The following is a 22,733-nucleotide window of genomic DNA, read 5'->3' as shown; positions in this document are numbered from 1 at the left end:
CAGATCATTGGGAAGGGCTTTTAAACTTTAAGGTGACTTTCCATCTGGGTTGTATTTAACTGATGCTTTTAACAATACAGACAAGTTTCAGCCCCTTACTGGGATGCTGCCAGGGCCGTGGATGAGGGAATATCTTGTAGCTCTTGCCTCTGCCAAGCTGTTACTAGCTCCTGTTACGTCATTTTCAGAAACTCTAACTCAGTTTTGTCCTGAAATAAATGAGCATTCATTTGTCTGTTGCTCACCCTTTCTTCTGTAATGCCATTTGCAAATGGCTTTCTTGTCTTGGTGGCATTTCTGGGAACATGCTTTTAGGCTTGCCCTGCCTTGCTTTGTATCAGTTACTCAGCTATTGCTTCATTTGCCTCAGTAGAATGACTCCTGATTTGTGCATCCATGGAATAAGATCAGAATTGTGTCCTTTGTCCATAAAAGCATTAAAGGATTTCCAGTGATTTCAAATCCTTTGTGAAGTTTGACTACTACTGAGAAATACATTGTACTCTTGGGAAAAGATGAAAATCAGTCAGTTAAATCAGAATTGGATGAAGCAGATGAAGTGTAAACATATTTAACTCTTCTTTCCTGAAAGGCAGACTGGAAGAGATTAACACCTGTCTTCCTTCATCTGGTGCATTTCAGTATTTGAACAGAGCCTTGGTGCTCTGGATTTCTTTACTTCTTTGTTTAGTAAAAACGGTTTAGAACATGCAGGTATTTCCTTAATGTGTCTGCTCACAGCCCAGTAGTATGATCAGAAAGGTGGGTAAATAACACTGGGAATAGTTTGGAAGAAGATAAAATAAACTTACATTCCTTTGTTGACTCTTGAATTGAGAAGAGCTTCTGTGTCTCCACTACCCCATGTCCTATTTATTAAAAGAATGTAAAATGAGAATGGGTCTAAAGAGTAGCAAAAGAATCACTTCTTGTGTGAGAGGGGATTAAATACAGTAGATCTGTACAGCTTGAAGATGAATGAATAAATGGGAGTAGATGAAGGTGAATAAAATTGTGCCTGACGTGGAAAAAATGAGCAGGAATAAATCACTGGTGGTTTTATACAGCTTAAAGGAAACAGCATTTCCATGTGCAAGGTGCATTAAATTGTGGAGTTTCTGCTGTATGGATGTGAATGCAGGAAGTGTCTGTGCTCCCAGCAGCAGCTCCTGCTCCCAGCCTTATCACCTGCTTATCTCTGTATGGCCACATCTGTCACTTTGGAGCCACCAGGCGTCAGTTCACTCAACCCTTCACAAACACAGGCCTTGAAAGTGCTTCTCAGACACCTGAGCCAAAGCCCTGCATCAGCATCAGGCTGCCTTTCCCTGCAGAGTGCTGGAGGCTTCTTCTAGACAAATGGAGAGTGAAAAAGGAGTACCTGCTTTCTTATGCCCATGGTGGTCCTTCTCAGTTTTTCCTGCAAGACTCCCATGGGATCCTAGAGAAGTTTTTTTCACCTCTGGTCCTAATCTCAGACCTGCCAGATGGCAGCAAGTACACTCAGGTTTGTCTTTTCTGGCTTCCTGTTCTTCAACCCTGATCTTGCTGGATTCTCTCCAGTAAAGCCAAAATCCCACCCCAGCTTTTTTTGCCTTTATTGTAGCTTATACACTTCAGGTTAAGTAGAGATGGTAATTTGTACTTCAAAGGTAATTTTCAGAGAGGCAGAATTCTGTTTCAAGTCCCTGAACATGGTGTGGTCTCCTGGCCAGGCCTTTCTGAAGGGTAGGACACACTAGGTACAGGCATGTAAATGGAATTTAAACCATGTGGACATGGCTCCTATTTCCTTTCTTGGAAAGAAATTTTGGACAAAAGTGCTATCTAGTTATTTCTTGCTCTCCCTTGATTTAAGGGTCTAGTTTATGCACTAAGAGATAGCCCAGGCCTCCAAATTTGCTGCTCATCAAAACCATTTATTGTAAAAAGGATATAATTCAGCTAATTTCTTTTTTGTTTGTGATGTTGATAATGTTAATTGTCCATATTTTTAAATTGTTCTCTGAAACCCCAATTCTTTTGGTCGCCAGACATTTGCATAAGGTTATAAGAACTGTCCAGAGAAGCATGGCTTTGGGAAATATGTTTTCCTTAGCAAATGATTTTCAATGCTAAGAAATATGAAAGAAACAGCAGCAGTAGTTTGGTGCTTTGGAAATTAAAGTTCTGGAGAATTTTAAGTTTATGCTGCTGGGTCAGATTGCTGTAGTAACAGTAAACTGTGTCCTCATCTATAATTTTAAAAGCAGCTAAGTTCAATAATCTGATCAATGCACTTGGGTGCTACTCACCACATCTGGGTCTATGAGTCTGATCTTTTCCTCAGCAGACTTGATAACAAAGGTGCAGAACATCTCTGATTTGTGCTTGGAGCTTAAAAAGTGAAAATAATTAAAACTTATTCAGTACCTCACTGTGCAGCTTTAAAGATTCTTTACATAGGATACCTTTTCAGAAAGGGGTCTCTGTATATAATTTTTCTTTCATTCTTTCATTCTTTCTTGTCAAAACATCCCATAAAAAACCATCACAATAAGGAATGTAAAAATCTATTATTATTTTCCTCTTGTGGGTCAGGCAAGCAGAGATGTCTTGCTGGTTCTGGTTGATAAATCCTTGCTTCATTTTACTTAATTTGTTGCACTTTTTGCTGATGTACTTTAAGGCAGTAATTATCTCTGTCTCCACTACTTCCATTTGGAGAGCAGTAGAACATGGAGGGAGTGCCCTTTGTAGGTAGACTTAATTTTTCTTATCAGGTTCTTTGTATTATCAGGTAATATTGACTGTATCAGTAAATTGGGTTTTTCCTGTACGAGACAGATTGCATTATTCTGAATCTCCATAGGTTTTTACTTCAAAATCCCCTTTGGGCCTTTGCAGTTCTGTCATCATGTAATTTTTTTTGATTTTTAAAAGCCTCAGGTACTAGAAGTTGTCCCACTGAGAGAATAAAAATCTGTCCAAAAGCCTGCCAGCTGAAGGAGAACATTGAGGGCTTCAGCCTTACTCACTGTGATCTTTTCTAGATGCCTTGAAGATTACCCAAGCACGAAATTGAAAATTCATCTTCCTGTTTACCTATTACTGGGCTAATTAATTTTAAGTAAAATTTAAAAAGTGCAGGGAGCCGTTATTCCACAAACTGTCTCTGATTTGCTGTCACTGTGCTTTGTGGTGGGGACATATTGAAGTACAGAGAAAAGCTTGTTCTTCTTACCTTCTGTAACAAAATACCTACAGTTTCCACAGGGCTTCTGCTCTTCAGTTAGTGTGTGTGTGTGCAATTGAACTCTGGTTTCCTGAGGAAATGTAAGACTGTGCAATCATAAAAGGCATTTTGAGAGCCATAGGGATTGTGTCAGAGGACAGGATACTGTGGTGGTTCAGGGATTGGGCAAGGACCAGGGAAGGGCTGGAAGGGGAGCGGTGGCAGGAGCCTGAAAGGAGCAGTGGGCACCTAAAGCTGCTGTGCAATGAGTGCTGTGGAGACACCTCACCCACAGGGATATGGAAAATCAGACTTAATCAGCTCTGATTTCAGGGAGCAGCTTTAACTTGGAGACTTTATGCAGGATTTTGAACAGTTTACCTGTGGTACAGATGGAATAAATTCATGTGTGCATCGGACTGAGTGTGCCCCTCATGGCACAATGATTTATTTTTTTCTTAGGAATAAAAGTGTGTCCTTCTGAGAGATTTCTATTCATCTCTTTCATGTCCTGGCAGGACAGCTCCTAGTCCAGGGAGCATGACAACAAACTGCCAGAGAGCTTTTCTCTTTTCCCATGTACAGCAGTAGCCAGGCTGGGCTGTCCTGGAGCTGGCTCCAGCAGCATTCCAGGAACTGGCACACTCTGCTGCTGTGGCAGCTGTTCTCTTCTGCACTGAGGCTGGGCTGCTGAGACCTCATGTGCTCTAAGAGCTAAAAAGGACAGAGACACTTCTGTGAAACTCTGGAGGGTGACACTATGTGTCTGGGAATGAGACTCGAGGAGTCTGTAGGGTGGAAATCCAGCTGGAAGCAGTCCACAGGCATCCTTGACACCAGTTTGTGCTGATGATAAATCTTGGCTGGCACTTTTAAGTTGTTGCAAGGGCTTCTCTTTGCTTGACCTATCCTTGGGTGTGTCACTTCACCACAAAATGTATTAATGTCTTACTAAGGCAGGTAGAGAGGTGCTTCAGGTCTGTGGGTGGGCTGCTTGTGATGCCCATGTCATGGGGGCAGAAGTTTCTGTGACAGCTCAGAACACACTGCAGTGAGAGTGCTCTTCCTGCCTGTCCATCAGGAATGGAAATCTCTCATCTGATGCTCTCCTTTGTACCTTGGCTTTCTCCGTGGGTGTTGGTGGTGGAACACTGATCAGCTTTCCTTTCCTTTTTACCAGAGTTTACATGCTTAACCAGACTTGTGGCTGGTGCTGATTTCCACTGTTTTGTTAACTCAGAGAAAACAATATAACTGTGCTTAAAACCAGATGGCATCAGGCTCCAATAAGAGAGGAGAGAAGGGGAAATGGTGGCAAAAGGAATGTTTTATCCCCTGGTCTCAGTGCAAAATAGACCTGCTACCTTTGTGAACCAGAAATTAAATGGAGAAAATGAACTACAGAACAAAAAATTGCCTCTCAATTTTTATTTTATTTATCAGGTGCATGCTGCTAGTTTTTATTACTGCTGATAGCTCTGCTATTTGTTTTGAATTAATGGCAGAATGGGAGATGTCTTCATAACAATGGGAATGCCTGCCTGTGCTAGTCTGCCTGCAAAGGAAATCTATAGGTTTAGTGGTCTGAAAGCAAAGGCATAGAAAATAACAAGATTACACCCTGCCTGCATTAACAGCCCAGGGCTGGAGCTCCAGAGTAGGATTTTCTTCAGGTGCAAGGAGCAAGTGTGCCTGTTGTGGGTGTGAGAGTACCAGCAGCATTTTGGATCTTTGAGTGCACTGGTGAGATCATGGTTATCACAAAGGCTGTTATCATGATGAGACAATTATTCAGCCTGTGCAGTGGGAGCCTGTGAGAACTGACTGATTCTGATTAGTGCTTCTCTTTTTTTCTTTTTTTTTTTTTTTTTTTTTTTTGCTGAATAGTGTGTAAGTTTTTCATTTGCTATTCACAAACACAGTTCTTGTGATGCAGCCCCGAATTTGATTTTTATTATTGCTGTATCTGTAGCCTCTGCCAAACTCCACAGCTACTTAAACTGCAGTTGTACTGGATTGTGGCCTCTATAACTTGAATATTTGTTAGTCTGTCTTGATACAGTCTGTAAATACCCTTCAGAATATACACTGTAACTTTAGAAAGCAGCTCTATGGCTAAAAATCAAATTTTAATGTTTTTACTGCTTTTATAAGCCATGTAATATATATTTAGAAGAGATGCATTATCAATTACTCTGATTTCTCTAAATAGTTGTAATTTTATGTAGTGGTTTTGCAAGTTAGTGCCAAAAATGTGGCAATTTCTCTGAAGAGTCCATATAAAGTCTTGATTTTGTGTGTGCTGTGAAACAGGGCATCTTAATGTGTAAGGAAAAACAGTGCCTAGGATTCCATGTGGTTATGAAATGCTCTGGTCGGGCTGGAATGGACCTTAAAGATCACCTTGCTCTGACCCTTCTTCATGGCAGGCACTGATACGAGGCTGACGGGTTCCTTGCAGTTTCCTTCCTGTCAGGAAATGGGGGTTATGCTTCCCTTTTTCCAGTCAATGGGAATGTCACCAGCCCACCACAAGGTCTTGAATATGGTGGATAATGGCTTAGGCACTTGAGCTGCCAGTTCCCTCAGGACCTGCAGGTGCATCTCATCATGTCCCATGGACCTGTGCACCTTCAGGTGCCTCTGGTGGTCTCAGACAAGGTCTCCTCCTGCAGCGGGCAGCCCCTCATTCCCCCAGTCCTGCCTTTGCCTCCTGCACTCGTGCAGTGCAGCTGGAGCATTTATTGGTGATGGCTGAGGCAAAACCTGGCTGGCTACCTCAGGCTTCTCCATGCCCTGGGTAACCTGGTTTCCTGTTTCCTTCCAGGGAAGGCCCACGTTTTCCTGCATCTTCCTTTTATCACCAAAATACTTAGAGACTTTTCCTGTTGCATTTGATGTTCCTGACCAGGCTTAATTCTACCAGGGCTTTACATTTCCTAACCTGATCTCTGTCTGCTTGAACAATTTCTCTGTATCCTTCCCAGGCCACTTGTCCTTGCTTCCACCCTCTCTGGATTTCATTTTTGTGTTTGAGTTAATCCAGGAACTCCTTGTTCATCCACTCAGACCTCCTGGTGTTTTTGCCTGGCTTCCTCTTGGTGGGATGCATCATATCTGAGCTTGGAGGAGATGATCCTTGACTATCCACCAGCTTTCCTGGGTCCTTCTTCCCTCTGGAGGCTTTATCCCACTAGGCAGATCCCTGAAGAAGCCAAAGCCTACTTTCCAAAGCTTGCTGTGCTCATCCTCACTGGCCTAAAGATCTTCAACTGCCTTTTCTTTAGAGTTCATTTATGTGCCTGTAATTTAGAGCAGACTTCTCAGCATACTCTATGGTTCTATATGGTTTATTTTGTTTAATTCCTCTTTATTTTTTGACTTATGGAATAAAAGTAGATTTTTTTAAATTCTATTTTTGATACATAGAGAAATATCTTTTTAAGACTTTCAAACTTGCCAGAATAATTCAAACACATCACTGTTGTCTTTTGATTTGGATCTTCATTTGGAGCTCTGCTTCTGATAATGTGAAGCAGCTAATGGTCATAGTTTTTTATATTAAGAAAATATATTTCTTACTGTCAACCTTACTGAAGTATACAGCACTGAAATCAATAAAATAGTTTTGTTCTGTCTCAGTAAGCTTGAATTAAGAACAGACTTTTGGGAGCTGGGATAGCTCTTGGTACTGTGCTCATAGGATGGTCACAAGCAGCACTGGTGAAAGAATGACCAAGTGGATCCTAATAAATATTTTACAAAGGAGTTAGAAAATTGCCATTCTGGTCCCTTGCATGCTGTTGCAGAGTTCCCTTTGTGTTAAAAATTCTCATAGTATCTCACCCAAATCTGGTTGCTGCAATTGGAACTTCTACTCCTACTACTATCCATAGTAATGGTGGAGAACAGACAATTTTCTTCTGTTTTGTCAGGTTTTGATGGACTTGAGGACTGTTGCCATGTTCCATCAGCCATCTTTTCTTCAGGAAAAAAGAGGATGTGTTTTACAGACTTCTGATTGCTCTTGTTGTTTCCCAAATATCCATATTTTCCTGGCAGCAGGACAGCAGAAGTCAGTCACAGTATACCTGTGGCTTTGCAAATACTGAATTGAAAAGTGATTTCACTGTGCAGCCTGTCCCTTCTGTGCTCTGCTGCTTTGCTTGTCTGTTGTCCTGTGTTGAACCTGCAAGGTTTTATTCCCTGCAGACAATGCTGAACAACAGTCCTTACTTGTCTAGCCTGTGGGGAAAAAAATTCTCCTTATTTTCACTGAAATTCATCTGTTTTGGTTGGTTTTTTTCCCCCACACCATTCCTCTGGTCTTACTTGTCATTTTGGTCTAAAGTTTCACTCTTGAACATGCACATGCTCCTTGTAGTTTCATGTTTGCATCAGTAATAAACATTTCTTATTGCCCAAATCATTAATAAAACATTGGAGAGAAGCAAATCCAGGACAGACTCTTGCAGAACATCCATCCTTTTTGACAATGAATGTTAATGTCTTGTTCCTGAGTTCAATTACCAGATCCCTCTTGGATTAATCTAACAATCTTTTTATCAACACCATGTTCATTACCCTGCTTATGAGAATGTCAGGTACAAGTATTGCTCTTCTCCAGTCTCCAATGCCTGCCACCTTGCATGAAATAAAATAAAATTCATTGTGTACAGTTTCCTCTTGACAAATCCAGACTGATTGCAGTTCCTCCCAATAACTTCCAGATGTGACAGATTCAGACACAGGAGATCTCTAGGACTGGAAGTTTGGCCAGACCAATGTACAATTTTATTGTCTCCTGGTTTTTTGAGTTTTCTTCCCCCACTCTGTTCTTTCAAGTTTAGTACTAATTTGGTCTTCAACAGTGTTTTGCTATCCTGCCTCTTTTCCAGGAAGTCTCAAAAAACCTCAAAACAAACCCAGAACATCACAAAACTGTAGTGGCTGGAATTTTATCTTAAGCCTATATAATTCCCATGTCTTAGCATGAACTGCATGGAATTACTGTTGTTGTGTACTTTTGCTGTTAGTACCCATTTTAGTACCCTTGGAGCTGTTCTGGGCAACAGTTCTTTTTATGTTCTCTTCTGCTGTGTGAAGTATTGATTATTTGTTTCAGGTTCATTAAGTATTTTGGCCAGAATTTATTCTATCTTTAAAAGGGGGACAGTGCCTTTATCCCTGAACAGAATTTCCATGCAATATTCCTCCTTCTCAGCTTCTCCACAAACTGATTTAAAGTAAAACAAATCACAGAAGCAGAAATTTTAAAAATTCTAAAAAATTGAAAAAGACTAATCTTTAGTTTTTATGTAGGTTTGCCTAATGTGGGGGGGGAAAGGAAAAGCCAAGGGGGCTGTGAGGGGAGAGAGGCAAACGAGCAAGGTTCAGTGCTGGCTGCTGTTTGTCTTTGCTTAGAGTGTACGGGTATGCAAGTCCAGAGCTATTTATTACTAACCACAGATGCAGGGTTGTTTTCTGAAGAAGAGCAATTTCAGAGTTAAAGCAATAAATTCATCCCATCTCCAGCTGACAACTTTTTCCTAGAAATTTAGTGCCCGAAATAGGACAGAGTGTTGCAGATGAGACCCAAGCAGAGCTGTGGAGGAGAGAAAGATTTCCTTCCTGTGTCTTCCAGGCTGTTACTTTTGTGTTTACATCCCCAGTGCATAAACTTGTGTTGGTGTACATTGTTTGCCATGCCATACAAACCAAACAGCTCCCCTCCATCTCCATCTTCACCCTCTGCTCTTTGCAGTCACCTCCTCTAAAGCAGGAGGGATGCACTCCCTCCCAACCCTGAGTAGGGTGTGTTCAGCTCACAGGCAGATCCGGGCAGGAATTGCCACATTCTGTTGTTCTGAGTAGGGCACTAACATTACCTGGGCTTTCAGGCATCACATCAATGCTCCTATCCTGTGGTAATTACAATTGTTATACAGGTAAGTGGGTTTTTTCTTATGCCCACTTGCTCTTGCTAGGCCAAGAAAGAACTTGGCCTCCTATGAATATTAATGGCTTATGTGAAATTTATGAAGAAACAAAACATTTCTGAATTTTTTTAGTGGCAGTGATTTTTATATTTTCTTAATGAATATTTTTGTAGTTACCTTTCTTGCTCCAAGGGCTTCTTCCAGCAGGATTTCAGTACCAAAGTACTAATGGCTGGACTTTGTTGTTTGGTTTGGGGCTTTTTAGGTTTTGGTCGTTGGTTTTCTTTGTTTGGTTGTTTTGTTGGTTGATTTTTTTCATTGTTGTTGCTTTGTTTGTTTGTTTGATAAAATATATATCTCTGTTAATTACCCTGAGGAGGGTTTTTACAATACTGGCTGTTTTTTTAAAGAAACTGAGAATTTTCACATACAACTGCTTCAAGTGTAACCTTGTAGATTTTATGACTGGTATATGAATTTACTTTAGAGAAAGTGAGAAAAATGTCACCTGAAAAACATGCATTTGATACCTTTCTGCCTCTTGTTACTGATTGCTAATGATTCTGCTTTTTTGCATTTTTTTTCCCCTATAAAAGTCAACTTACTGCTGCATGGAGCATGCAGAACACTTAAAGCACTAAAATCTCACTCAGGCAGCGTGTTGAGATTTTAATGGTTCCATGACTTAATTATGGAGACAATCCTTTGGGAATGAGGCAAAGATGGTCATTTCAACATAGGAAAAGGAATAATGAATAATTAAAGACTCTAATTAAATGAGCTTCTTATGCTGGAGTGGGTGGGAGGTATCTTTTTTGCTTTATATTCTCGTTTCAAATGTTTCTTTTTGATTAGGAAATTGTGTGTATACTGTCAGGGATTAGTGTCTTCACTGAAAATTCTGCACTTAGTTTGGCTAAAGTGGAAAGTCTGCAATGAAAGTCTGAGTAAATATGTCCTGTGTACTTGCTGAGGGAGCCTTGGTCCAGCACAAAATGTGGCAGTGATCAGGGAGAAACTGCAGCTCTCCTCCTTGGCTCACGTGTACCTGTTTTCCTTGTCTTGGGCATACTACATGTTAGTAGTAGATTTTTTGTGTATCTGAGTAGTTCACGGAAATTTAAAAGGAAAAAAAAAAAACCTACCCTACAAACAAGCCAAAGAGCCTTTTTTTCTTCCTTTCTTATAATTTCTGCATTTTTGCACCACAGAAGATCAACAAAAAAAGTTATACAGCTGGAAGTCTTGGGGCAACTGGGAAATGCTGGCAACTTCAAAGAGCCTTTCTTGTGACCTTTGCAGATGGGTCCTTTGTTACACTTGCTCAGCAACTTTTTATTTCAAAATAAAACAAGTAAGCTGCTCATAATGTGCAGAGCTTGACAACAGGAAAATATGCGGGCACTGGGTCACTCAGTGCACTCCCTACTGTTGGCAGTGGGTGGGGGGAATAACCCATTTCAGAAGGTGATAAAGAGCTGCCTTTGTCCAAAGTTAAAAGTACTTTTCCTTTTGGGGCTGTGTCATGGTAGGGAAGGTTAAATGACATTTTCATGATCTCGGTATCTTGCTAAAGCAGAGAGGCCCCTACTCTGGACACACATTGTGCAGTCATTTAAGGCTCACTTGGTCAAAATGCCTTCTAGCCTAAAGTATATATTTCTGACTATAACATAACAGAAATCAAAGAATATTAATTAAAGAGTACTGGAAAATTATCTACTAACTACGGCAAAGGTGTTGCATCTATTTGTGACTGCTGCCATATCCCACTCTGTTTGGTAGCTTCATTTGCTGAAGCACATTCACTTCCTGGCACCTTTGCAGGTTCTGCAGTGGTTTTTAATAAAAGCTTTTTGTGTAGCTTTTATTATTATGAGACTGCTACTGCTCCAGAAAAGAGACAGCAGGCGGGGGGACTTGATGCTGAGAAACTTGAAATACCACAAAGACATTTTCTGCTGCTGTTTTGGGTTATTTTTAAACCACCCTGAGACAGGGAGTTTTCCATCAGAGATGAGCAGGGAATAACTCATCTTGTGTCTGTTTGGGGACTGGATGACCTGGCAGAGGAGCTTCTGAGAGCCACCTCCCTTATACCTGCTCTCCTTATATTGGGGGAGCTCCCAGCTCAGGCTCAGCGTTCACTGGATGTGTGAGCAGATTGCTTTCATGTGTTGGAGCAGAAGTGAACAGATGCAGCAGTGATTAATTGACCACTCAGGGTGAAGTTTGTAGCTGAATCATAAAATCCTGATGAATGGCATTTTGTGTTTCTTTTTTTGAAGCTCTCCAGGATGGGATTGATCCTCCTATCATATCACAGACAGCGTTCAAGTTCTGCATGTGGGAGTGCAAAACTGATAGCAGACCTGCTTTTTGCACTTATTCCTATATATGCTGGGGTAGCTTTCCCTGTCTCTGCTGGTGTTGTTTGCAGACACATCTAACTCAATTTCCAGATCAAAACTCAGTTTGATTCCACTGACCTCCTGGTCACCCTGCTGTAGTTTGCAGTAGCTAGGAGATCATGGTGAACTAGGCAGAGAGAAATGATGAAAGTAGGAGGTTAATATTCTGAAGTTAGTATTCTGAAGATACAGTTTCTGAACACCATTGAGTAGTTCCAAGAGAGGGTTGGAAACTATGTCACTGTGATCTAGTGTCAGTTTGGGATATAAGTTCTGCCCCTTAAGATGTGTGAAACCAGTTTAATACCATTTCCTAGTGATCTTTGTCAGCATCCCTAAGACACTGACAATTCTATATGAGAGTTTCAGTCCAGGCTGAAACTGTAGTGTGGTATTTGAATTGCAGGGGAAAAAGGTAGAGAAATGATTTTTTTGAAGTGCATGTTTGTTGCACTTGCAGTGGTTCCAATAAATATAGGGTTTTAGCAATGCTATTCTTGGCAGAGGATGAATGGGAAGAAAGTTTTTGGTGTGTTTGCTCTGCAACCATTTAGAGGGTATATATAAAGTATAAAACTCTTACCAGTGTTTCTTGCATTGGATAAATTTCCTGGGCTGCTCGGCAGTTCCATGCACAAACCCCCACAAAATCTATCTTGCAATTAGTGTGCCTCTATAAATGAGGTACATCAGTACCTTTTCCTTAGTTGGTCACGAGTCAGAGATGAAACTCTTTACACCATCTTCTCAGAAGAGTTAATACTAATTTGTCACAGTGAGCTCCCTTTCTCTGTGTAGGCCTCAAACAAAATCACCCTGTTTTGAAAGTCAGGGTTGGTGATCTCCAGTCCTGGGTGCTCTTCAGTCTTCTGAAGTCTTTTCTTCTCTGCTGCTGCATGAGCACCTTGTTTCCCTCCCCAGTTTGTTTGCAGGAGGATTTACCATGCTTGTGTGGTGGCCTGGGACAGCTGAAGATTTATTTTCCCATTTCTTTGCCCCTGAACCCATGGGCTGAGTGAGCTTTGAGTCAGCTTTGGAACTGTCCAGATTTACCAGATGTTCAAGTCTTCAGGGCAAACAAGAGCCTGTAGTAGTTTTCTTTAAAAGTCATGCCTCCGGCCTGAAGTTAAAATTCACAAACGTGTCAGCCATCCTCATACTCTGAGTAAGCTGGACCACAGGAGGTGTAATTTCATCAGTTATGCCAAAATGTGTCATCCTTGCACAGAGAAATAGTAATTTTGCACTTCATTCTATGAGCTTAAAAGTGGCTGCTGCTTTGATCTTGTATCAGCTCAGAAGGCAGGTGATGTGTCTGGGGAGGGCTTAGTGGAAAGCATATTCCATGATTGATTTCTGTGTGGGTGTTTTGGGGTGGTTTTTGGAGGGTTTTTGGGGTGGTTTGGTTTAGTTTTAGGGTTTGTGGTGGTGGTTTGTTTGGCCATGGGCTTTTGTTTGTTTGCTTGTTTTTGTTTTTACAATTGTTATCATTTCTACTTAAATTTCCAGTCAGAAATTTAAGAAGGGTCATTTAAGAAGTACTAAGCCTCTGGCCTTTATCACTGCATCCCTGAATTTGTGTCATTTCCAAAGCATTTTTAAGCTCTTGTGCCCCAAAGAAATCAAATAAGAAACAGAACATAATTCAGTACCATTCCAAATTTTATACTGTAAATTCAAAGAAGGTAAGGGGTTAGCACTGTAAAAGTGGTGTACAAATTGCAGTTTAAGTATTTTCCTGCTTTTTTAGTGCAGTGCATGCATCCCTTTCTGACTGTCATGTTTCCCCAGTTTTTTTGGGACTGGTTTTGCCAAAATAGAATTCTGCTAGAAGAAGCAGGTGGTGGGAGAAACTCAATGCAACAAGGCAAAAGAGCCAAACAAGCCTTAACCTTTCTTATTTTCCATTCATTTGCTGCTTAGTGATCTTGATCTTCTGCATGTTTGGAGATGGATCCATCTTATTCTGGACATCAAATGTGTGAAGTAGAGCTAAAAAGTATAACTAGATGCTAAATAGGCTTTTAGTCTTGTTTGGGTTTGTTTGTTTGATTTTGAGACACAAGGGCCTGCTAGCCTAACTAAGGAGCAGATGATTCTTAAAAGACTCATGAGAAAGTTTTTTATGGTTAACCCATATTAACACATTTTTTTAACTTCTGCCTAGTCTTCTCCCCTGATGTAATTTTCATTAATTTTTGTCTTATATCTAATAAGTCTTGTTCTTCTTTTTTTTACCCTTCTCATTTCCATTGCTTTACTCAACATAGTCCAAAACAGGGCAATAGTGGCATTTGTTCTGTACCAGAAAACTCAGAAATTAAGAATATAAGAGTAGCCTAACAAGAACTGGGTTTACTTCTCTCCATGTGTTTTCCTTTCCTTTGCTCTCTGCTATTTCTAGTCTACCTATAATGCTCTTTTCATCTTTGGGAAATGTAACATTCTTTACCAGTAGAAGTTGTCAGAGTGACCTTCTAGCACTGGGTGTGATTGGAAACCTTTTTGGATTCATAGTGATCTGAGAAGTGAGAATGTTGAATGTTTCTGTGGTGTTCCATCTTACCTAAAACCCTTCAGATTTTCATAAATCTGGTTTTTGGCATTTTCTCAGTAAGCTAATATTTTCATGAGTGTGAGTGTCTCATTTTTTTTTTTTTTTCCTAGTGCTGTATAATTTCTTTAAAAAAACCTGTAAAAGTGATAGCGCTATCTTCACTCTATAAGCTGCTGACTGGTTCATGAATTAACACAAGTAATTAGATTGTGAACACCTTTTCCTCCTATAAAATTTCATGTTTTTTTCCAAATCCATCTCAATGTTACATGCTAATGCCGTTTTGCAGTCTCTTGCATCTAACAGTGGGACTAACATCTTAACCTAAACCAAATGACACAGTTTCAAGTTGATAAAATCACTTCCTGACATTATTATTGTGACTTTATGAGTAGCTGAAGCTAAGTAGACATTATCCTTGTGCTAACAGAAAGTGTAAATTTCCCATTGTTCAAGTGAGATACAGTTTATCATTCTTTATCAGGACCCTATGGATTGTGCTGAAACACTCATTGGCATTTCATTAACTCTGTAATTAAGGGTGAAATCAAATAGCTTAATTATTTTACTGAAGTCTGAAAAGAAGCACTTAATGAAGATTTCCAGTACCCAATTCCCTTGAAGTGAGTTATGACACATCTGGCATGAAAACCTTCACACTTCACCCAGCTTTCATCTGGCAGTGCCCTATCGCCTTCCAGTGAATGGTGCCACTTCACCATTTCCCCAAAAGCAGGAGTTGTACTTAGACAGTTGCTTTTCCACAGGAGTCTGAATCTTTTACTCACACTTTATTTGTAACCTCTTTTCTTTTGGAGACTATCCCAGCCTACAAGCTGTAAGGGATCTTTCTTTTCTTACGTTGATTTTTTTTTTTTAATCATAGCTAAAAGATAATTTCTCAAAACCATAGCTTGAAAAGGCATTTTTCTCTTTCTGAAATCTAATTCTGGAGGAGTTTGGACTCTGTAGTTCAAGCAGGGATTGTAATCCACATAATAAAAACATCTGCATGTTATGTCCAATTGATTAATTAGCTGAAAAGATCCTTGGGATGAAGCAGTCTTGGCTGACAGATAAAATCCTCCAATTTATGCATATCTCAAGGGATTGGGTGAGTTCACTTATTATCCTCATTTCTTAGCATTTTTCCTCATTAATAAAAGCTTGGGCTGCTTTCTACCTGCATAGAATACAACCTGTGCATAGGGTGGCACTTGGGTGTTTAAGCTGGATATGCAGATGTTATTCCCTGTGCCAGCATTTTTAAAAGTATGCTTCAAGTATTTCAAACACCTAACACTTGATAATGCATTATTTGTATTTTCATTTAATGAGGTTATTTAGGCATAAATTATAGGCTTGTATGGTTAAAAGGCTTATAGGACATCACAGGATTAGCCAGCAAGCGGTGAATGACAGCAGCATTCACTTCAGCTGTGGCTCAAATAAAGTTGGTTTCCTAAGGCAAAGACTCATGAGTCTTTCAAATCCAGATGGAAATATGCTGGGAATAAGAGGGATCCAGCTCTATTGAATTTTGTTGAATCCACTTTCAGTTCTGGTTCTGCTGTATTTTCTAAGCATTTCTGTGCTAATAACTGCCTTCTGTCAGACAGGGGAACTAATTTCAACTTTATTTTACAAAGATCTGAACTTCCAAGAGGGTAACTGCCAAGGTCATGCAGGCAGCTTGTAGGCTAGAAAGTAAAGCTTTGGGTGCCATTTCTTTGCCTTTTAAATTTTTTTTAATATGCACAATGCAATCTTCCATTTCCCACCAAAACTCGAGATCACTGTTGTTGTTGAGGTACCTTCTTCAGCCCCCGTGAATCAGCAGCCTGTCCAGCTCCTCTCTCTGGTAGGGCTCTGGTAGTGCTAGAGCAGAGTTTCCTCATGGCTGCCCTGGGTTCCCTTGAATAGCTGGGCCAAAATCCAGGTGCCTGCCTGAGCCTGGCCTTTGAAAGCCTGCAGTAGTGCCCTGCAGTTCAAAGCTTGCTCAGGGCATCCCTGGGGTGTACTCTTGGCATCTTCAGAAATGTGTTTATTCAGGTCTCTATAGAACATAGAGAAGTGGGAGTTGACTGCTTCTGGTTCAAATCTAGGCATTGCCCAAGTGCAGCATTCCTCTTTGCACAGCTTTCCAAAGGCAGTGTTCTGTGAGGCTTCAGAAGCCTTTCAGTCCTGGAGGGGCAGTGTGGACAGTCACACGGTGGTCTATGGGTACAGGGGGTTTGCATGCACACAGAAACCCTGGTTTTACTGCCCCAGCAAGAAAAATCCCTACGGTCCCACAACTGTGGCCTCCATCCTTGAGCATTTCTTAAAAATCACTCCAAAATAAACAACTTTTTAAACCTGGCTTGTTACCTTGTGAACAGGAGACAAACAGTGCACTGTGTGCTGCCCTGTGGACAGCATAGGATGTGTTCAAAGTAGTTTCTGTTTTGGAGACTTAAAAGATTATTTTTCTTTTAGCCATGTTATGTGAAAACTAAAGCATGTTGCTTGCTGGGCCTCAGCAACCAGAATTCAAAAAATGTCTTTCATGTTTAGGGGAAGAATATTTGCAAATGTGTGAGACATCTCTGGATTTTATGCTGCCCTGAGAAGATTCAGCCTGATTTGGCTAATTGCACTTCAAATTTAAATTTAACTTAATTTTTACAACAGATTCAAGTTTCTTTTTTTTTTCTGGAAAGAAATGCTAGTACACTGTCTAATACACTGGTTTTGCTTGGAGAGACTTTTGGGTTTTATCTGAAAGAAATCAGACTGCCTTAAAATGCTGATCTTCATTACAGTGAAGCATGCTGCTAGGAATACTGGGAAAGGTTAAAAACAGCAGTCTTGAGGCAAGCTGCTGATTGTTCATATTTGTGCAGAAAAAATATGGTTCCTTATTTACTAGATGCTTGCTCTGTGTTCATCCTAGTAAAAGATCCTCCTGCAGGCCTTAATACTGCTGCTATTTTACCTCCCCTAATGAATATTCAAAAGCTGCAGTCATTGAGGACTCAGGTGGCAAAAATAGTAAGATGATTGAAGCAAGCCTTGACATAAAAGCCTAAAAGTACATTTCCAACTACATGGCAATAATGCCGATTTCCCTTTCTGACCACGTAAATGAACAGTGCCAGAAAATCTCCCATGAATTAAATGCCTGTTTCACACACCAGTGTGATTGCATCTTTCTCTCTGTATGATGTGTTGTAATAAGTATGTTAAAAAAAAAAAAAAAGGAAAAAATACAACAGGGCTTTCTGTAATCCTCTGTCACAAAATGTATTGGAATTGAAAAATTGGTATAAAGGACACACTGTTAAGATATGGCAATGCATGCATTGTTTTCTACATAATGCAGTCAGAGTCTCCGTGGTAAAAAGAAATTTTTATTTTATTTTTTTTGTCACCATCAGCAGTTAACCTAAAGTAGGAGCTGCTCCATTTCATTATAGGTTAAATGGCTTACTATACAAAACTAGCTGAGAGACGTACAGCGCCAACACTGCATTTTTCTAGTAGGTTTTAAAAATGTGCTTGAAGATCAGTGAAGAAAAAACAGTGCAGCATATGTTATTGTTCTGGAATTTTTTTTAATAGAAAGCGCTCCTTTTCAGCATTCCCCCTTCAGTGGAGTCACTTAGACACTTCCAGCTGGTGGCAGGGGATACAGCCATAATACAGCTTTCTCTGTCCCAGCTGTCTTTTTCATTACGTTAAATGCATTACGATGGCTGCACTGCTTTACAAAGGCTCAGGTGCAGGAAGGTATAGGAAGAAATCTGCAACTATGTGTTTTTGTAGTGACTGCAAGCTCCTGCGAGATCTCTGAATCCTGAATGTGTTCCTGGCTCTGGTCACAGATCTCCTTCCAATCACTGGAACATTTGCTGTAAGGGCTGGCTAAAGGTGCCCGAGGAAATCACCTTTTACAAGGGAGCATTGTTGTAAAGGATTTTTAATGCATTATGGCTCACGCAGCATCACAGTTAAAGAAAAACAGGGATTTAGAAATAAATGCTGAGGAAGAAACTGAGAAAAAAAGAAAACACAGGAAAAGATCCCGGGATCGGAAGAAAAAGGTATCTAGATCTGTGCCAAATTCTGAACAGGGGTTCTTTTGTTTTAATTTTCTTACCTTGCAATTGAAGTATTAAAAGCTTGTTCTTGCCTGTAACTTGGTAGCTGTGGGAGTAATTTGTTAACATTGTAAAATATCATTTGTAACCACGGCTGTGGGGTTTGCAAAGCAATTGAATGTTTAATTGGATATTAGTTGATTGCAGTGATGATGCAGAAGGTGTGCATTCGTTTCCCACTTATGTTACTGTGATATGCAAACTGTCTGTGAGTTGAAAATAGTTTGTAACCATCATGTGGGGTTTAATGCTGAGCTCTCTTGTAGGTTTAATAGCAAAGCATAGCATAATAGTTTAGTCTTACATGCAGGTTACTTAAAAGGCTTGTGTGTAGAGGCAGATTTTTTTTTTCTTTGTGTTGGGACTGTGTCACATGTTTGGCTTCTGAAACATCCATTTTTGGGATAATGTTACAGAAATAAGGTGTTTCTGTGTTTCTGGTTTTTTCTTAACGGTGAGCTGTTTAACAGAATTGAGCTATAACTGTCTGTTACTAGCAACTTTCTTTTGTTAGGAAAATACGTGGCTGAGATTACAGAGCCTGGTTTTTCACTGCTGTAGATTTGTCTTAGCTGCAGAAAACCCTTCAGCAAACTAGGATCTGAAAAATTCAGTAGGCACTGCATTGCTCATTGTTCAGGTCAGGAGCCTCTGTGTGATTCCAGGCTTACTGTTTCTCTCTAAGGTATAAAGCAAAATAGTTATGGTTTGTGGCATAATGACAGATAAAGAGGCCAGCTACTTTGGCAGCTCTGAGGCTGTGTCCTTATAAATGACACCTTGTACTCTGCTCCATAGAAATAAGGCCCTGCCACAATTTCTTGTCTGTGGCTGTATTTCATGATAATTTTTTCAAGAACATATCAAGGAGCCAGCTGCCTTTAGAGAAACCTGGGCGTGTAGTATTTCTGTGTGCTTTTGTGAAATCCCCCTGAGGGGGGGATTGGGTAATCTTCATGTGCTCAGAGAAGCAGTGCATGTGCTTCCTAAATGACATGTAGATTTCCTCTAACATATGTGCATCTTTTGCTTGGGCGAGAGTCAGCATTTCCCTGCCCTTTTCTCTTTTCCCTCTGCTGTGGCAGTCCTACACCTAATGAAAAGCACTGAGAAACCCACTGCCTTCTGTTCCAGGCAGCACGTTAGGAGACTCTTAACATGCTGCAGTACATTTGCTGCAGCCAGCTACACTGGAGGCATTTTTTCTGTGTCAATGTATAGGCTCTTCTGAATCATCTTCCAGGATAAAGGGCAGTATGAAGATAAGTTTCTGTCTTTGAGGTGAATTTTGAGGTGCTGCTGTTTGAAAGCAGCCTGAAATAGTGATATTTTTCTCGGCTGCTGTTTAGGTTATGTGCGGGTTTGTAGTGTTGCTGTCAGGGTGGGTGTCCCCCAGCTGAAAACGACCACAGCAGTAAGGAATTAATTGTAGGAGCTGTCCCCATAGCCCATATTTACCTATGGCTTGTGAGCTAAAATGAATAGTCTCTCAGCTGAATTTACTCATGCTGCAGGGAGCCCACGTTGTTCTTGATGTGCTCAAGTTTAACAATAGCATGCCCAACCAGATCCATGCACTGTCTTTGTGTAAGGGAGCTTCCTCACAGCTCAGAATTAGAACAATATAGAAGGGATATGGCAGTGAGAGGCTCTTTATTCAGTGAGGTGAGACAATTGCTTTGTGGACAAAAATGCTTTATTGTTTATACAACACTGCTGTAGAGAGGAAATCTCTCAGCAGCCAGAGTGGCACATGGATAAATATCTGCCTATTAATCTCAAATATATGGGTTTCTCTCAGTGTTTTATTTCTGCATCTTAAGAATAAGAGAAAATAGAGAGCTTTTGCTCCCCCAAATGCTTTTTTTTGGTTCTCCCCCCCCCACTTTGGAATTTGGTAGCTTATTCCAGTTTCTTTCTGAGTTTCCTTAGGACTCTGCAGATTCAGGACAGGTAGAGGCCCTCTCTAGTAGGAGAATGGAACAAAACCCAGCAATTGCTTCACTTTACTCTCATACATTGGGGCATCATTGTCATGTCAAAGACATGGTTTTGCTACCCAGTACATAGGGCGTAGGAAGTCCAATAATTTGGTTTGCCATTTTGTGCTTTCCTGGCTATTTAAAACATTTTCCCCCCAAATTTTCCACTATGAGTAGTGAGTCACTTCTTGTTCCTCTGCACCACCCACAAGCAGGCAGTACTCAGGGATTTTTTTGTTGATCACATGATACTGCACAAAGCTTACCCTTTGCTTAAGCAGCATGCAGAAATATCCTTTAGAGTCTTCCAATCACTTTGGAACAACAAAGAATGCTAATGTTTCTGGATAATTTATACAGTAAAGAGCCCAAGGCAACCAATGGTTAGAAAGTAAGGCTGGTGGGATCAGCCAGTGTCTTAGTCCTGTGTGATACTAGCAACAGTCATGCTGATTTATGTTCATGTTTAGTTGGAGGATGGCAGTCTGAGGGGAATATTTCACTGCTTTTGACTGGTTAAGCAATTTACAGTGCAGTAACATTCCTGTGAAGGCTTGCTTCGAGACTCGGATGAGAGAAATGACCTTTTTAAAACACACACAGAACAACAACCTGTGTTTTGTCCCATCCCATTTAATTTCAAGGTGAGATATTTTCAAATTGCCCCTCTTAGCTCTGTGGAGAGGCTGTGCTTCTGTGCCCTATGGCCCCACTACACTCCTTCTGTTTGCTTGCATTCAGGACATTCCAGGCCTTTGCTGAAGGTTGTGAAAGGTTCAGAGCTTACCTGGCTTAACTCGGGCAAGAGAAAGGGATAGGGCCAGCAAGTGAAGGATCTGCATTGTACAGGTTTCCCATTTATTCTGTTCAAGTTCATATTACAGCTTCATACAGCTCTGCCTCTGGATGGTTGTGCAGTGTCCTACACTGAAAATAGTTTGAGTACATCCAAGGGCAGACCTGAGCCTTTAATGGCTATCACAGAACAAGCAAAACCACTCTTAAAAACAAGAGATTGATAGGATAGCTTGCTTGATACTTGCCAGTGCAGCTCTGTCATGTGTAGTTTTGTTTGTAAAAACTAGAAAATGTTTATCCTATAATAATGTCTGGACAGAAATTGGTTGCTTAGTCAGTGCCTTTCCTAAAATAAAGGTGAAAACTCCTGAAGGGTTTTTTGTGTTCTCTGTTGGGTACATATCAGAAGAGAAGGACAGGTCTTGGCACACAGTCAATGATTTATGTTTTATACAATATTTAGTAGGACTGAAGTGATTTCCATTTACGTGTAGTGCTCAGGAGCTCTTGTGTTCTTTGGGAGCACAGAATAATTTGATCATAATGCAAAGCCTGGCTGCTGCTGTCCCTGAGATGTTAAAGGCTGTTGCTGTCACAGCCTCTGCTGCTGCAAACTTGTGGGCAGCAGGGAAAGTAATCCATGTGAATGTCACAAATCCTGCTAATTTCATCATAAGGCTCACGGTGTTTGAAGGTTTTACTAAAATCTCAGGTGTGCTGCAAAAATTGCCTTGCAGTTTCCTAATGGAAATAAGTGGAAATGCTGTGTCAGGAATGATCAGCCTGTAGGTGTTGCAGCTGCTTTGAGGGGTTTGTGCATCTTCTGGGCTGGGCTCTGCTGCCAGCTCCAAGGGCCTGTGAGGGATGTCTTGGGCTGCCCAGCCTTGCAGAGCTGGGAGCACCTCCCAGGGACACCAGGACCCCAGGAGGGCATCATCATATCCCACTGGGGGACTCCCACTTTTTCCTTTCCCCTCAGCACTCCTGGGGCTGTCAAGTGTTTTACAGATCTCAGCCATGTGAAGGTTTTAGTGCAAATGGCAATTTTCATATGCAAACAAGTTGACCAGTTACCAGGTAAAGCTTTAAACTCAGATAATAAGTTAAAATCTCCATTCTTTTTTCTTTCAAGTAATTTCATTATTTTTAAACAAATCTCAATTAGAGATCTGTTTCGTGGCTTCTGAACAGTTGGACTTGAATGTTGTAGAATCTAGATATGTTGAGTACAAGTGATTGTCCTTTTACTCATTTGTGTTAAAGCACAAACCAGGCAGATGTTGTTTTAACATCTGGGAACATGACCTCTGGTAAGGGAAAAGATTGTGCGCATTAAGGGTCTGAAAGAAAAATTGATAAGTCAGTGATCTTTTCTAAGTGCGGGAAAAATTTCAGTCATATCCTTGATTTTGGACATGATGCTCTGACAGAGAGGCAAATCAAATGAAATAGAAAGGTATTTCTGATAGATGATTAGGGGCACTGGTGGACGGGATATCTACCAACAATGCTGAATTCTTACCAGCGTGGAGCTTGGTGGTGAAAGAGTGTTTCTATTCAGCTGGAAAAACAATTCCCTCTTTGAAGATGACCCCTAAAGGAATGAAGCTATTCCATTGTACTGTGTGGGGAGCACTACAGCATCATTTGAAGTGGGCACTGCTCAGCGTTACTCCGTTGTTTATAAACC

The 22,733-nt window shown here is 40.7% G+C and overlaps 1 protein-coding gene across 20 annotated transcripts in view; it reads left to right on the top strand.

The window, feature by feature from the left end:
- The window catches only part of ANK3 (ankyrin 3), a 287,099-nt gene that overhangs the window by 76,233 nt on the left and 188,133 nt on the right, over positions 1–22,733 (top strand). For 7 of the 20 annotated variants that reach the window (XM_077183370.1, XM_077183368.1, XM_077183369.1 and 4 more), the window contains exon 1: positions 17,773–18,206. The exons of 1 other annotated variant lie outside the window; for it this stretch is intronic. In XM_077183370.1, the coding sequence (XP_077039485.1) occupies positions 18,093–18,206 (114 nt within the window). In that variant the 5' untranslated portion in view covers positions 17,773–18,092. Of the gene's footprint in view, positions 1–17,771; positions 18,207–22,733 lie in introns of those variants that run through there. 12 more of the 20 variants (XM_077183377.1, XM_077183376.1, XM_077183374.1 and 9 more) reach the window with 4 other exon arrangements.

This window comes from Agelaius phoeniceus, chromosome 9 (genome assembly GCF_051311805.1).
Source record: "Agelaius phoeniceus isolate bAgePho1 chromosome 9, bAgePho1.hap1, whole genome shotgun sequence".
Taxonomy (NCBI): Eukaryota; Metazoa; Chordata; class Aves; order Passeriformes; family Icteridae; genus Agelaius; species Agelaius phoeniceus.
Note: the sequence above shows the minus strand (reverse complement) of the source record. Positions and strands in the feature narration are given on the sequence as shown.